Source organism: Gopherus flavomarginatus, chromosome 7 (assembly GCF_025201925.1).
Source record: "Gopherus flavomarginatus isolate rGopFla2 chromosome 7, rGopFla2.mat.asm, whole genome shotgun sequence".
NCBI classification, from domain to species: domain Eukaryota; kingdom Metazoa; phylum Chordata; order Testudines; family Testudinidae; genus Gopherus; species Gopherus flavomarginatus.
The window spans coordinates 96,873,868-96,889,952 of NC_066623.1; the positions used below are offsets into that span (position 1 = coordinate 96,873,868).

A 16,085-nucleotide genomic window follows, 5' to 3' on the forward strand; every position below is an offset into this window, starting at 1 on the left:
CTTCCACATCTCACATTTTGGGTGGTGTGGCTGCTCTCTTACAATTTCCTTCCTGCACAAGTAACGATCACTACTTTTAGACTAATGTGCATGCTAGAAAAACACTTACGCTTAGAGACAATTTGCAGCTTCTAAAACACAACCACAACCTCCGGGTTAAAAAACTTACCTGGTAATAGAGTACTCTGTAAATTAAGTAGAATGGTGACAGATTTCATGGATCTAACTAGCACACCGCCCATTACTAGGAAGCAGCCACAAATAGTCCACAACTATCTCAGCTCAAAAGCCAAGGACAAGCAATCAGAAAGATCAGTCATCAGTTATTTGAGAAGAGCTTACAGAGCCTCACACCATTTGAAAAAAGCCTGTAGAGTACTAGCACAATTGGGTTCGCAGTCCATGACTGGGGCTCTTAGGTGCCACCACAATGAAAAATAAATAGTAGTAATAATTAATATTTAAATGCCGTGTTTCTAGATAGCTTGGTATGGATATTATAATTTATCTAAGCCTTAAGATTATTAATACACTCATACAAAACCAGTATTTGTTTCCTTTTAATATTTCACATTTCAGCTTGGTTGTAGGCATTCAGAGGTAACACTTCCTTTTAATATTATTATCTTCATCATTACACAGGGAGAGAGGGATAGGCCCTACAGTTTGTGTATCCAGTTAAGCCATTTATATACAGTATCCTCTATGATTCCAAGTACATCAGAGACACCTGTATAAGCTGCTTTGTCACATAATACAAAGAATGTGCCTAAGGTTACTATTTAAGTAGAACTAGCCTAACAGGCTTGTACTTCCTATGAATAAAATAAGCGTGCCCAAAATACAACCAAAAGGAACAAATGCATCTTATGTTGACCCCCACCTTCTCCCTCTTATGAAGGTTGAGGACAATGCTTGGTCTTATGCAAAATTTTATCTTTAGTCAACTAAAGCAACCAACAAATTGTATGAATGTACTCATAAAAATTGGTGTACAACCAAAGATTTTGGCTCTCACCATTTTATTTTTAATAAAAATAAAAAAGTCCATATGCAAATAAGGTTGGGCCTTGGGCTCCTGACAAGCTGCTAATGTCACTCTCAGTGTCTTTTGGGCATTATATGGAAGTAATCTAGGTACCTCAGAACCCAAGCTTGCTCCATTGACATCAACAGGTGTCTTGCCATGCCCTTCAACTGGAGCTGGATTGAGCATGTATTTGCAAACAATGTAAACTAGATACTAAAATATCAGAGCTGAAAATTATCTTAGAACTTGAGAGAGCCTAAAGATCTCCACCCCACCCCAAATTGTGTAATAGCAGCAAGCCAAAGCCTATAGCCCTTATTCAGACCTTAATTGTAAAGCTTGCACTGAAGGCAATGGGCCTGATTCTCATCACACTCACTTTATAACTCCACTGACTTCTTCATTAGGCTTAATTATGTTTTCATTTCCACTGGGGTAAATTGGGATTAACCCCACTGAGGTTGCACTGGTGTAAATGAGAAGAATCCAGTTCTGTAAGTCTTTTAGTGTCATTGCTTTATGGTAATAATTATAAAGCAACTGCAGTAACTGTACTGGAAAGGGCATGCAAAATTTGTGTTTACATAGAATCACTCGGGTTCAGATTCTGATACTATTACTCAAGTTGAATTGCACATTTGAAGACAATCCAACTATTCATGGGGCAAGGTACTATTCAACCCAAGTAAGGATATCAGAAACTGGATCTTGAGGAAAAAACTGAAATTCAGGCCATGTCTTCACTACAAAAGTAAGCGGACACAAGTTATGTTGGCATAAAGCAGACACAGTTAGTATATTGCTCATGCATGTGCATACTTAGGTCCTTGCAGTGTCACAGCTCATGTCAATTCACAGTGAGGTGCAGGGATAGATGTCCCATTGTGCGAGTCACTGTTGTCCTGTGCACTGAAATTTGGGCAATGCATGGTAGAGTGGAAACAAGCAGCACTGCCATAAACAGATAGTTAAGGGTTAATATCTCTTTTACCTGTAAAGGGTTAAGAAGCTCAGTAAACCTGGCTGACACCTGACCAGGGGACCAATAAGGGGACAAGATACTTTCAAATCTTGGTGGGGGGGAAGTCTTTTGTTTGTGCTCTTTGTTTTCAGGGTTGTTTGCTCTTGGGACTAAGAGGGACCAGACGTCAATCCAGGCTCTCCAAATCTTTCTGAATCAGTCTCTCATGTTTCAAAATTGTAAGTAACAGCCAGGCAAGGTGTGTTAGTCTTATTTTTGTTTTCTCAACTTGTAAATGTTCCTTTTTGCTGAGAGGATTTTACCTCCATTTGCTGTAACTTTGAACCTAAGGCTAGAGGGGGTTCCTCTGGGCTATATGAATCTGATTACCCTGTAAAGTATTTTCCATCCTGATTTTACAGAGATGATTTTTACCTTTCTTTCTTTAATTAAAAGCTTTCTTTTTTAAGAACCTGATTGATTTTTCCTTGTTTTAAGATCCAAGGGGATTGGATCCGGACTCACCAGGAATTGGTGGAGGAAAGGGGGGGGATGGTTAAATTCTCCTTGTGTTAAGATCCAAGGGGTTGGATCGGTGTTCACTAGGAACTTGGTGAAAAAGCCTCTCAAGGCTGCCCAGGGAGGGGACGGTTTTAGGGGGACAGGAAGTGTTCCAGACACTGAAATTTCTGAATGGTGGCAGTGTTACCAGATCTAAGCTAGTAATTAAGCTTAGAAGTGTCCATGCAGGTCCCCACATCTGCACCCTAAAGGTCAGAGTCGGAGAGGAACCTTGACAAGCACAATGATGACTGGGAGCTAGGGGTCAAGTTCCCAGCATGCAACTTTTGCTATCTCATACTAGCATTCAAATCATATCCCATAATTTTTATGCCTTTTTTAAATATCTCACAAACCCATGTGGTACTATTCAGTGTCAGCCATCTCTGACAGAAGCATGGAGTCCACACAGCTCTGTACTATTGTCATGACTGTTGCAAATACAGGACACGCGAGTCTCCAGTATTATCAGAGCTGCAAGACGCAGCGAAACAGGGGACCTTATGATTTCTTCAAGAACAGATTTCTGAGTAACATAGCAAAATATAATTCAAGGATGTTGGTGTCATTCACGGAAAAACTTCAGATGGTGGAGTGCTGCTTCTGGGCAAGAAACAAGCACTGACTGGTGGGATTGCATCATGATGAGCAGTAGCTGCAGAATTTTCAGATACACAAAGCTGTATTCCTGGATGTGTGTGCACTGGCCAGTCCTCCAGCACATGGACACCAGAATGATAGTTGTGTTAACAGTTGAGATGCAAGTGGTGATCACATTCTGGAAGCTTGCAACACTGGACTGCTATTGGTCAGTCTGAAATCATTTTGAATTTGGAAAATCCATGGTTGGGGCTGTTGTCATGTTTCTTGGGTTATTAATTGTGTCCTGCTACACAAAACCAGGGCTCTTGGCAATGTGCAAGTTACAGTGGATGGATTTGCAACAGTGGGGTTCCCAAACTGCAGTGAGGTGACAGACGGCGTGCACATCTTTAGTTTGGCATCAGACAAACCTTGCAACAAAGTACATTAGCAGCACGGGCTATTGTTCTATGGTTTATGTAAGCTGTGGCAGATCACCTGTGCACTGGTCTGGAAAGATACATGATTCTTGCACCTTTAAGAACACAGGACTGTTCAGAAAGCTGCTACCAGAGACATTCTTTCCTGACTGGCCAATTACCATTAGTGATGTTGAAATGCCACTAGTGATCCAGGGAGACCCAGCCAACCCGTTGCTATCCCGGCATATGAAGCTGTACATCGGTCACCTCAACAGACCAAGAAAAGATTCAATTACATGCTCAGCAGGTGCAAAATGATTGTTCAATGTACTTATGGATTGGTTCTTGTGAGAAAAATATCCCAGTGGTTATAGCTGCCTGCTGTGTCCTATGAAATATCTGTGAGGCCAAGGAGGAAAAGTTGGTGCCAGGTAGTGGGGGAGTGGCTGTCTGCTGAGTTTGACACGCCAAACAAAAAGGCCATTAGAAAAGCTCAATGTGGAGCAGTGACCTGAGGTGCCTAGGGCCAGGGCCAATGAGGGAGGGGTGGGGAAGGAGGGTCATTTTGCCTGGTCCTCAAGCTCAAAGGGGGCCTCAAATTTAGGCACTTTGTTAATTTTTTGGAATTTGATATGTTTTGCAACTTGTTTTTATGCACATCCCTATCAGACCAAAATGTGACACGCTGTTTCAGCTTAGAGCTGCAAATTTAAGCAAATAAGAGATGTGATTTGGTAAAAGATGTAGCTTTTTTTGTTAACTGATGATATAGATTTTGTCATTAAAGAGTTAAAAATGTTCATGAATAAAAATATATCAGTTCTGATGACACAAGCTTAGACTGTGATGAATGTGTCCTCTCCAATCAGCTGATTATATAAACAAACCACTACTAGTGGCTGACACTGGATCAAGTGTGTGTTGAAAGGTAGAGAATTGTTATATTTTAGTGTCTTTATAGTTTTACATCTAGTTGACTAAGGCATTATTTATGTGTGAAAATGTCTCATCTTCATATCCTGGCTAAAAGAGGTGACTGGTGGGTTGGTTGAGCCCTAGCTTGGTAGCTTGGCCATCATCATAGGCTTTTGTAGTCTATAGGTCCAGATTCAAGGTGAAAATTTGTGAGGACAGTCTTGTACAGTGAGCTTCATGAGGACACACATTTGAAATTTTTGCACATTATCTCTCTGTCTGTATCCGTGTCTGTGTTACTATATATATGCCATCCCTTTGTCTTCAGCTCAGCCTGTTATATTATACCTTGCGTGCTTGAGTTTTGATTCAATGATAAGGATAATAACCTGTCTGATTGTTTCCTTTTGTGGTCTTAATTAGTATTTCTTCATTTTAGGTCTTTTCAGCATTTGTGTACATGTTTACAGTAGAAGATTTCAAGTGTAGATAAACTACTTATTTACAGCAGAATATTTCAAGTGTGAATAGGCTACATATTGACCAGAGAGATCACTATGAAGAGGAGATTTGAAAGTGAAGCAGGAGCTGGTGAAAACAAGTGAGTGAAGCAGCAGCTAAGAGCTCAAAGCCACTGGAAAACACGCCTTACCCAACTAACAATGCTACAGATAATGAAAACTCCGCAACTGCAACAGGTGATCTTTCAATGCCAATACCTGAACATGAGGACAGTAGTCAAGAAGGAGATGTGCCAACAGTAACAGATGCAGCAGAAGATCCTTGTACGATCAAGAAACTCACAGCAACAGGAAGATGTAGATCTTACGCAGCAAGAGCAATTCATGAGTACTGCAAGGTTGACTGTGGAATTATTGACAAGCAATGCTGCCCAAGTGCAATCTTTTCTTCAGGTTAGTTGTTTTGAAATTCTAAGTAACATTCCATGAGATGCTGATACTCATGCTTTCCCTACTTGTCTGCTGACAAAAACTCTTCCAACTGGTGAGACCTGCACAAGAGATTGTTTTTCCGTACTCCAGCATAACCAATCTCTGTACTGTGCACCCTGCTTCATTTTGAACAAAAGTGCTGCAAATGCATCAGTTCTCTCTGATCAATCAGTATGGAGCATCCACAGAGGTTGGAGGAAGTTGAAAGGCCGAATACCATCACATGAGAGTTCAGTATCACACAAAGAAAACTATGTTGCATGGAAATCAGCCAGTAGAGCAGCATGAGCTGAAAGTTCAGTTTTACACAGGGTCCTGGCTGCTGACCCCACGCCCACCACTAGCTGTGGCCTCAACCTCGGCCCCCTTACCCATGTCTGAGTCCCCCCTTCCCAGAGACATAGCCTTGCTCCCCGGCCCCAGCTCTGGGGGAAGGGGAGTGGACAGGGGCAAGGAGGCTGGCTTTCATCACCCCCACTATTAAAAATTATTTTCCAGCACCACTGCAAAAAGGTTGAGAAACACTGCTAGAGGATTAGTAGGGTTGACGTAGATCATGCAACGTCTACACTCACTCTGCATCAACCTCAGTACATCAACCAGGACTCGAGGCTGTCCAGGGAGGTCCTGTTACTGCATCACCAGAATGGGGCACTTATGTCAGTGGGAGACAAATTTGAGTGTAGACACATGCATGAATTGGTTGATGCAAGGCGGCTGTCATCAACATAACTTTGTAGTGTAGGCCAGGCCTCAGGATAATGTTTTAAAACAACCCCATCTCACAAGTAACATGTTTGTAGCAGGATGGTTTAGGATGTGAGTAGCTGGATGGCTAAAAACCTTAATATAACAATGAGAAGCCAGCAGTGTATTTAAATATTGGATGATGTTTGTAGGTCCATACCTGGTGCTTAACAAAGACTTTTATTTTAATTACAGGTGTTAAAATATTATTCTATTATTTGTATTGCAATAGCTCCTAGGAGCTCTAGTCATGGAGCAGGACCCCATTGTGCGAGGTGCTCTAGAAACACAGAACCAAATGAAGGTCCCTTTGCAGGGCCGTCTTCAGCTTTTTTGCCGCCCCAAGCGGTGAAGGGGGGGAAGAAAAAAAAAAAGCTGGTCAGCGGCACTTCAGCGGCAGCTCATTCATGCTGCTCCAGTCTTCGGCGGTGAGTCCTTCACTCCCTCTCTTCCTCTTCAGTGGCGCTTCAGCAGCAGCTCCAGAGGAAGAGAGGGACTGAGGGACCCGCAGTTGCCGAAGACCTTGATGTGCCGCCCCTTTCCATTGGCCGCCCCAAGCACCTGCTTGCTGCGCTGGTGCCTGGAGCTGGCCCTATCCTGTGCCAAAGAGCTGTCAGTGAAAGAAACTATTAGGAAAGCAAACGTTTCCAAGTCAGTTTTTGAATGGGCTGCTGACAGTTTGATATAAAAATTTGACATTTTCTATTAATTACGAAATTATTTGAAGTTCTGTGGAATTACTCTTTTAAAGAATTTATTTAAACTCCCTTTACTGTCATATCTAGGTCTCTAAAACACATGCCAATTAGTTAGCTTTTTGAAAAGTTTTGACTCGCCATATGCAATAAAAATATTAAACACAATGATACAACCCTTTCTCATTTAAAGTTTCAGAATGCCTAGGGAAAACTGTGTGATACCTCTAAATGCACAGGCTGAATTTTCCATGATAGCAGTCCAGGCCATCCTCATAGGTACATATCGGAAAAGAGAGGCCTGGCTTTTCATTATCTTGATTTCAACAAAACTGTATTCCCTGCAACATACCTAATGCACGTTCTCATTGCCATGTTGCAGGTCACTCAGAACACTGATACTGGACTAAAAGAAAATAATTGATGAGGAAGTGAGAAGTTGGCGGGGGTGCGGAGGGGAGGTGATGGTGGTAAATCAGTAACATTGTTCCCATTAACTTAGTATGAAGGAGTTGTTTTGTGGCAAGTCTAGAAAGATGTTTTAAATCAACTGGGCAGGGCAAGGTGTGCTGAAGGGTAGTTCTTCTATTCTTATTACAGGATGGAAGTGACAATTAAATATCCATTTTCAGTTGTATGGAAAAGATTTTGTGTTTTCAGCCTCCAGGCTTTTATTATACAATATATATAAAAATAATCTTAAATGTAGTGCCTTTAAATCCCTAAGGATCCCAAGATATTTTACAAACTTCAGCTAATACATATAGGAATAATTTTATCCTTCACTAAAATACAATGAGCTCTGTAGTGAAACATATCTATTGCAACTATTTAACAAGAGAATGACTTAAGATTTAGGATAGGAGAAGAATTCTATATCCAGTTAGAGCTGCAAGGAGTATTGAAGCAGGCAGGATATAATCCCCTAAATTCATCTAGGGCACCTGATTTATATACTTACTCTTCTGAAAAGCCAAGAGAATTTAATGACTACAAATGATTAGTGACTTAAGGACCCAAAGCATTTTATCTCATCTGAAAGTCTTTTGATTCAATTTAAGAAAATGAACTTCAGATTTTGAATTAGGTTTTCAGTTCTGATCCTTGAAAATTCAGAGAGAGAGATGTATCACGGCCATAAAATAGTATTATTTCTTTATTACAATTATTTCTATTGAAATAGTTTTCCAACAGTTTGTGGAAAATAGGACTTTATACCTATGGATCCTTCAGTCACAGCTCCTAAGCAAGAGACCAACTCTTCTGGAACTAACGTCTGCTCTTGAACATTTTCAGTGGATGGCGGACTTTTCCATTGGTTTTCCAAAAGTGTATTAGGTTCCTCATCTGTTGTACTGAAAGTGTTGCTCTGTCCACTTCTGTTGTTTAAAATGAGGTTAATCTTCTCAAGTAAAAATGTTTTGCTCTCAGTTCCTTCAGCATTCCACAAGAAAGTAATAGGACTTGTATAATCTTTTAAGAAAACATTTGTATCTTGGCTTGAGAGGTATGTGTTTGGATCCAGTGCTTGGGACTGTGCTTCGTAAGTATTACTAGATATGTTTCCCAGTGGGCTTCTGTTGGAAACCTGGGGCTTGTAGCCATTGTTCTGCTCAGTGACTAGAGTGCTGACAAACAGTGAGTTTTGGGAGATGGCCATATGCTCAGTGGCCACTTTTCTGTTTCCCTTTTTGGTGTCTGTGGTCTTGCACTCCTCCTGCAGTGATGTCTCTAGTACTTCCGTAACAACTGGATCATCATTATCCAAGAACAACTGGTTGGAATTGCAACTCATTAACTCACTTTTTTCCTGAAAAAATAAAATAAAATTAACAAATAGACAATATTTTGTAAATGGTAGAAGTGTCACTGCTGTTTCCTAAGAAAGAGACTGGAATGAAAATTCAAAATCCTACTCATTTCACCTATCCTTCATGTTCTCCCTTTTGGTCTCTTTGTTAGCATGTTACACCATCATTTAACCACCTTCTGCAAAGGAAAATAGAGGGGAGGAGGAAAGGGAACAGGTGAGTGTGCCTGAATATTTTTCAACACACTTCAGGGCCAGTCCTGATTGTAGCACTATTATTTAATACTTAGGCTGCAGTAGAGTCTCCAGATCTCAACCAGGTCAGACCTGATGGTGCTAGGCACTGTACACGCACACACAGATGACGACGGTTCCTGCCCCCAAAAAGCTTGCAATCTGATTTCCAGAGCCGCTCCAGAATGTCACTGTGCTTGCTGTGGAATCATGGTGAGCCATGACCCATAACCACAGCATAACCTGTTCCAGATAGATTCATAGATTCCAAAGCCAGAAGGGATTATTGTCATAAACTAATCTGACCACCTTTTAACACAGACCATAGTACTTCCCTGAATTAATTCCTGTTTGAACCAGAGCATATCTGTCAGAGAGAGAAGATTTCTCTCACTTTGGGCTGCATTTATTTGTCATGACTTTTTGCATGTGGAGTTAAATTTGATCTATATAGAAAAATGAAAAGAACTGCGATGTTGTTTTGAGTAGTTACCTGGAATGACTTTACCACACTGCTGTTTTCCACATTAGGAAAATCTTCAGTCAGCCATTTTGGTGTCAATGATGCAAGTGCTCTGCTAACTCTTACATAAAATAAAATAAGGAAAAAGTTAGTGTATTATATTAGTCACTTAACAGGGTAAAATTGCCTCTGGACAGAGTGGCAATATGAGACTTATGCACAACTTATGTCTCACTTCAGTGGCATATAGGTCTTGCATTTGCCCTCTGCCAAAGGGTGACATTTACCCTAGGAGTACTAAAGGCTCATTTTACTTACAGGAATGTGATATAAATATGGCGTGCTGTGAATTCTCAGAATGTCTTTGAAAATTGAATCCCATTTTTACTGTAAAAATAGTGTTGAAACCTCCTGGCAAATTTCCCTTGATTTCAATTTAAGTGCCCAATTGAGCTCCCTTTTCTCAGATCGAGTTCCCATAGAAGTCAGAGAAAGGTAAATGCTGAACAGGGCTCTTTAGGAACATGAAAGTAGCTTGGTAGATGCACACAAGTGAGTCCTGAAAGCCTTCCATATGTAGAATTCCTAGGGAAACCACGGAGAGCGCCATTTGCAGATTACTTGCGGGATTGAGCCCAGAGTCTATAGCTTGAATCCTACACATTTCTAATATTATGAATCAGTTCAATGCTAACAGACTGACTGAGCCTGAGGGATGGGGTAGGTTGAGTCTGGCTTCACCCCTGGGAAGGGGACAGGCCCTGGAAATTGCATAATACTTACTCTGGTCTAATGCTAGATGGCTACTACTGAGGATGTAGTATCCTCAGATTCAGCCTTTGCAGCTGTGTAGCCTCCAAGGCTGATGGTGCTTTCATGAATCAGAAACAATAGAAGCCATTTTAGTTTGGCCCAATCCCTCGTGCAAAATGTATAGGTTTAAATTTACAATGTTTCCAGCTGTCAAACTGGAAAAAACAGCATATGTTAAGAGGAAGAGGATGCATATATTTCCTGATCTGTTGAGATTGGCTCAGGCACATGGTCAGAAAAACTGTGGTGTTGAACTTGACTTTCTTACAATCAAAGCTGCTCTGTAACCTACACAAAAGAAAATTACTTACAAGAAACTTCAAGTGAGCCAAACTTCCATTGATCTTAGTATGTGGTAGTGTTCCTGAGGGAGTAGGGAGTCTCTGGTTTCAATTAAATGCTTTTATTTATCAGGTGCATCAATGGCAGAATAGATGAAACCTCATTCTGATTCTGTGTCTGGTTCAGAGAACCAGATTTAGTTGGGGATTGGTCCTGCTTTGAGCAGGAGGTTGGACTAGATGACTTCCTGAGGTCTCTTCCAAACCTGATATTCTATGAACCCCTTAACATCATCTGTCCGCATATTTCTCTTAAGCCTATTTTGTGTTAGTGACATCCTTTGGATCATGCAGGTTATCTCCATATGCAGGTTAATCCACATTAGGAAAATCTTCAATCAGTCATTTTGGTGTCTATGCCACAGGAGTCTGCTTGCCCAAGAACCACAGCATTTCATTCAAGTTTCCTGTACAGGTGTGTTTGATGCAGCAGTGGATGAATTCCTAAATATCAATATCTTAGTGAAGCACAAGATTCAAATATTGAGGTAATTCACAAATAACATGCCAATTGTTCTGTGAAGTCCATGGTTCAGAAGGAAGGAGCAGGGGATACAATACATTTGATACTGTATCACTGGTAAAATGGATGTCAGGAAGTCATTGTAAAATATTTTAACTGTTCTGACTGATTTTTCTTTCTGCTGCCCCTCTCCTATGATCTCTTCCTGTTTCTAAATATCCTAATGTGGGATTTTGATAGGCAAGTTCTGTTTAAGCAGTAATTTAAATAGAACAGAATTTGGGAATCATCAATAAAGGGATAGATAAGACAGAAAATATCATATTGCCTCTCTATCAATCCATGGTATGCCCACACCTTGAATACTGCATGCAGGTGTGGCTGCCACATCTCACAAAAGATATACTGGAATTGGAAAAGGTTCAGAAAAGGGCAACAAAAATGATTAGGGGTATAGAACAGCTTCCATATGAGGAGAGTTTAAAAAGACTGGGACTTTTAGCTTGGAAAAGAGGCAATTAAGGGGGAATATGATAGAGGTCTATAAAATCCTTATTTACTTGCTCTATACCACTCATGAAGTGTTGCTATTTACTCCTTCTCATAATACAAGAACAAGGGGCCACCAAATGAAATTAATAGGTAGCAGGTTTTAAACAAACACAAGAAAGTATTTTTTCATGCAACGCACTGTCTACCTCTGGAACTCCTTGCCAGAGGGTGTTGTGAAGGCCAATACTATAACGAGGTTCAAAAGGGAGCTAGATAGATTCATGGAAGATAGGTCCATCAATGGCTGTTAGCCAGGATGGGCAGGAATGGTGTCCCTAACCTCTGTTTGCCAGAAGCTGGGATTGAGTGACAGGGCATGGATCACTTGATGATAACCTGTCTGTTCATTCCCTTTGGGGCACCTACCATTGGCCACTGTCAGATGACAGGATACTGGGCTCGATGGACCTTTGGTCTGACCCAGTATGGCTGCTATTATGTTATTTCCATTTATGCCTTAGCAATAAAGTTTTAAAAGATCAAATATATGCCAACATAGACTAAACTTAATTTGGGTTTAGGTTAAGCTTTTTTTTTTTTTTCTCATCTGTCTATACTATGAAATACCCCTTGTTCTCTAAATATGGGCTTTACAGAGGAACGGTCATATTATTTTGTGTTGTGATTATCTACCTTATTGTGTTTTAAAAAAAAAATGAAAAAATCTAGGACATCTTTTGGCAACATACGATTATAAATGGGAAAAGTTGCTCTGGATAACGGGGCTGTACAAAACTGGATCAATTTCTATAATTCTAGGGTTTTCTGAGAGAGATCCATATTCAGGAGACTAAGGGCAGGGGAAGGAAAAGAAAGCAGTACCTTTTTCTAAGTGATTTTTTAAATATCAGAGTTAAGAAAACAATTGATAGTATGATCGCACCAGTGCCTATTCCCCAAAAAATGTCTCCATCATTATCTGAAAAGAGAGGGAAAAAGAGAGAATTAATCAAATAGCTTATATCTTAGGGAAGATTTTTTTTTCTAGGCCCCAAACCTGAAAACATGTACATACGTGTGTGAGTAGACCCATTGAACTCAATGGGATTATTAACATGCATAAAGTTTATTAATGTGCATTAGGGTTTGTAGGATTGGGGCATTAGTTTGTAAACCAGCGGCCTGGTGAGAGGACAAACATTTTTCCAAAAATGAAGCTTAGAAAGGCTGAAGAAATCTTTCTTACTTTAAGAAATGTTGTGGGGCCTGTTGCTCAGCTGACATATATCAGCATTGCTCCACTAAAGTCAATGGAGCGATGCTGATTTACACCAGTTGAAAATCTGGGGTGAAATATGCAAAATAGAATATTTTGTGCTTGATTCAGCCCATTTGTTTAAAAATGATAAAGCAAGGGAGATGAATGGGCACTGTTGTCCTAATCGTACATTCCCTGGGCACCCCAAGAAATCACTGTCTTCAGTGAGTGTAGGACCAGGAGCTAGAGGAGCAGCACGCTTTACACAGCATACTTCTGTACATTTGCTGCTGTGATCTGGCTGTGAGAAGCTAGCTGTGGAAGGGAGTTTCCAGGCAAGCACTTCTGAGAAATATGGCCATTGTGTTTAACAATTAGCTACACATAAGAGCAAATGTGTACACTGCTTTTAAATTGATCTTTTGTTTGGTTTTGGTTGCCTGACTCTGAACAAGCAACACAGAAGTACCTTTATTGATGACAAGAAACCAGAAAAGTAACTGAGGTTAGTGTTACATGAGAAATGAACAAGCCTTTGGCTCAAATTGTGGAGTCAAAAGAGCTTAGCCAATATGCCTATCTGTATGATCAGGAAATGCTATCTTATTTTTTGTCTTAGTTTCTCATATCCTAGCTGTTATCACATACATTTAATTTTAAAGGTCTTAACAAAACAAAAAGACCTAAAGCATAATTGTTGCAATAGCACAGTATATAGAATCTACATCTCTACCCTGATACAATGCGACCCGATATAACATGAATTCAGATATATCGCGGTAAAGCAGTGCTCCAGGGAGGCGGGGCTGAGCACTCCGGCATATCAAAGCAAGTTTGATGTGACGCGGTTTCACCTATAACACAGTAAGATTTTTTGGCTCACAAGGACAGTGTTATATCGGGGTAGAGGTGTATTAGTAGTATGCCCTAGACTAACCAACGTGTTGTTTGCTTTATAGGGATGCAACTTTCCTAAACTGGTGAAAGGGTGTGTTTTTGGCTGGGCCATGTCTCCAGTAACAAACCAAGCGTTACTAACTTTTCACTTCTCTGTTATCACATCACTAAACTGCCCTCCCCTCTCCCACAGTCTCCGAGATACTATCTGTAGCACATAGTAAAGCAGAAACCACCCACTTCTGGTCAAGTAGAAACTCTTGCTTACCAAGTCTGAAATACTATCTTCTTACCATAGGAAATCTCCCCTGTAGCTGTGGTGATGATTACAGGACCAGTATCAATGCTTGTGTTTGGGAACCTTTTCCCTGAAATAATTTAATGAGGGAGAGAAAACAGTGTTGTGGTGACAACCTTACAGAATATGCGTCCTTTAAAAATTGGGTATGAAGTGCCTAAATCTGTTCCAAATGGCATTTAGGCACCCAAGACACTTAGGTGCTTTTTGAACATTTTGCCCATGTCTTTACTGAGGGGAAAATAATAGAGCTATTTCACTCAAGCCCCAAGGCAGCTGTTGGCATCTATTTGCCTTGGTGTCCAAGCAATTCAATATGGATTTTTGTAGACCTATCTGGAATTTAGACACAAGTGCAGAATGCCCATACTTACCCTTTTCAGCTCCCCCACTCCTAACTGGGTGGATGCTTGAGATTTCTCTTGCCAGTGCTGCCTGCCAGTAGAGCAGTTGCCAAGCATCCTTGTCTAATGAGCCTCTTTGTATAATTTTTAAATGGTAAAAGAGAAAAATCCCTATGTCACTCTGCTGTGAGGGGTTTCCAACAGAGAGATTTCATTAGCTTTTCTCCAAAGAGTGTGGATTTTGATGGCCAGGACCACAGACCAGTATGACAAACTGTAACACATTTAAAAATAACCCTATTTACAGCCCCGGAGACCCATATCTATATCTATCTATATATCTATTTTAGGCCTCCATAATCTGGACTCCCAGGAAATGGAGAACTCTCCACCCACTCAATCATTTCTCCCTGCAACCTAAATGTCTGAAAAGAAGAATGTGAAGACTTGCCTGAATTTCTTTTGAATTCCTTTTGATACCATTCATTTTGGCTGGCTGGATGCAGAGCGATAGCCAGTGATTGTGAGTAGCTTCCATGAAGGGAAGCACATTTATACTGAACAAAGTTAGTAGCTTGTTTCACTGTTGCAATTCCCTTGGTATCTCTATTTTCCTCAGCAATAGGAGGTATCTTTGATTTCACGGAAAACTTCTTTCTTTAATTTTCGAAGTTCCACTCTATGCTTCTCATTATGTTTTTAAAAGTTACATTCAAACTCTGTGCCCCTAGACCTGGCAGTTCAGGCAAGCAAGTCCAACACTGATACTTTATTTTGAAGGACTTTTTAAAGCTAACAATGAAGAGTTTACATATATAATTTACTGATTTTTTTTTAAAGGATAAAGGTTCAAAACTCTACATCTTATATTATCTTACAACAGAACAATATCATTACACTAAGTCTTACAATAAAATGTTGTAAGAAGTAGAGTTGAATGACATTGAGCTTTGAGCCATTGCTGTAGAGTAATGCAATATTTTTTTTATAAAGGAAAAATATATTGTAGGTTTACACATGAATATGTACTGGATTTCAAGAACTGCTAATGATAAACATCATTCCAAGATGTATTGAATTCCGAACATCTGTTTGATTCTCAGGATATGAAATACCATTTTAAATACTGATTGCATACAAATGAGTCATCACTGTGGACAATTCCAGTCCATGCACCGTATAATTTACTTGGTTCTCTGGTTCCCCTGTTGTTCTAGGCACTGCTACAATATAGTTAGTAATAATAATAATGACCATATCTAGCGCAAAATCAATTTTGCCATGTGATTGAGCTCCAGTTAAAGAATTATGGTTATTTTTAGATCTGTGCTCTATTTGGGTTAATGACATGACCTTCACCTGCTGTAATTTGTTGGCCTATGTGAAAAGTCCATTATATGAAGTTAAATTTTGTCAGGATGACTTGCTATTGTATGATGATTTTCACAATATATCATTTGTTAACACTGAAGAATTATGGGGAGGGAGGAAGTTGTGGGTGTGAAATGAGAAATGTATTGATCTATATATTAAAATATATTTAGCCAATATTAGTGAGTTGAGACAGAATTACTATATTCTACATGGAATGCTGCCATCATGTGGCTCAGGTGGAAATTGCAAATTATAACAATATACCTGCACCATGGATGTTACTTGGAGCTAGTTGAATCTGTTATTGCAAATAGTTTATCTGGTAACTTTGGCCCTTTGTTCTGTTCATGACCCAGTCCTGATTTCTAAGAATATATTTGGTTTTTGTAAGCATTCATCAGAGTTTATGCAAACTAATTTCCACAAAGTATT

General features: G+C 40.0%; 2 protein-coding genes across 2 annotated transcripts in view; both read right to left on the bottom strand.

Moving 5' to 3' along the window:
• Nucleotides 1–8,037: 8,037 nt before the first annotated feature.
• LOC127056020 (interleukin-23 receptor-like) lies at nucleotides 8,038–9,520 on the bottom strand (the record flags this gene model as incomplete). The annotated part of the gene is made up of 2 exons (XM_050963661.1): nucleotides 8,038–8,676; nucleotides 9,404–9,520. Coding segments are annotated over 2 exons (756 nt in total), but the record flags the coding sequence as incomplete, so codon positions are not given.
• A 2,702-nt stretch (nucleotides 9,521–12,222) lies between these two features.
• Nucleotides 12,223–16,085, bottom strand: part of LOC127055713 (interleukin-23 receptor-like) — a 45,449-nt gene continuing 41,586 nt past the window's right edge. The window contains exons 12-13 of the mRNA XM_050962924.1: nucleotides 13,906–14,005; nucleotides 12,223–12,461 (exon numbers count right to left, since the gene is read on the bottom strand). Of these exons, the coding sequence (XP_050818881.1) occupies nucleotide 12,461; nucleotides 13,906–14,005 (101 nt within the window). The 3' untranslated portion in view covers nucleotides 12,223–12,460. The remainder of the gene's footprint in view (nucleotides 12,462–13,905; nucleotides 14,006–16,085) is intronic.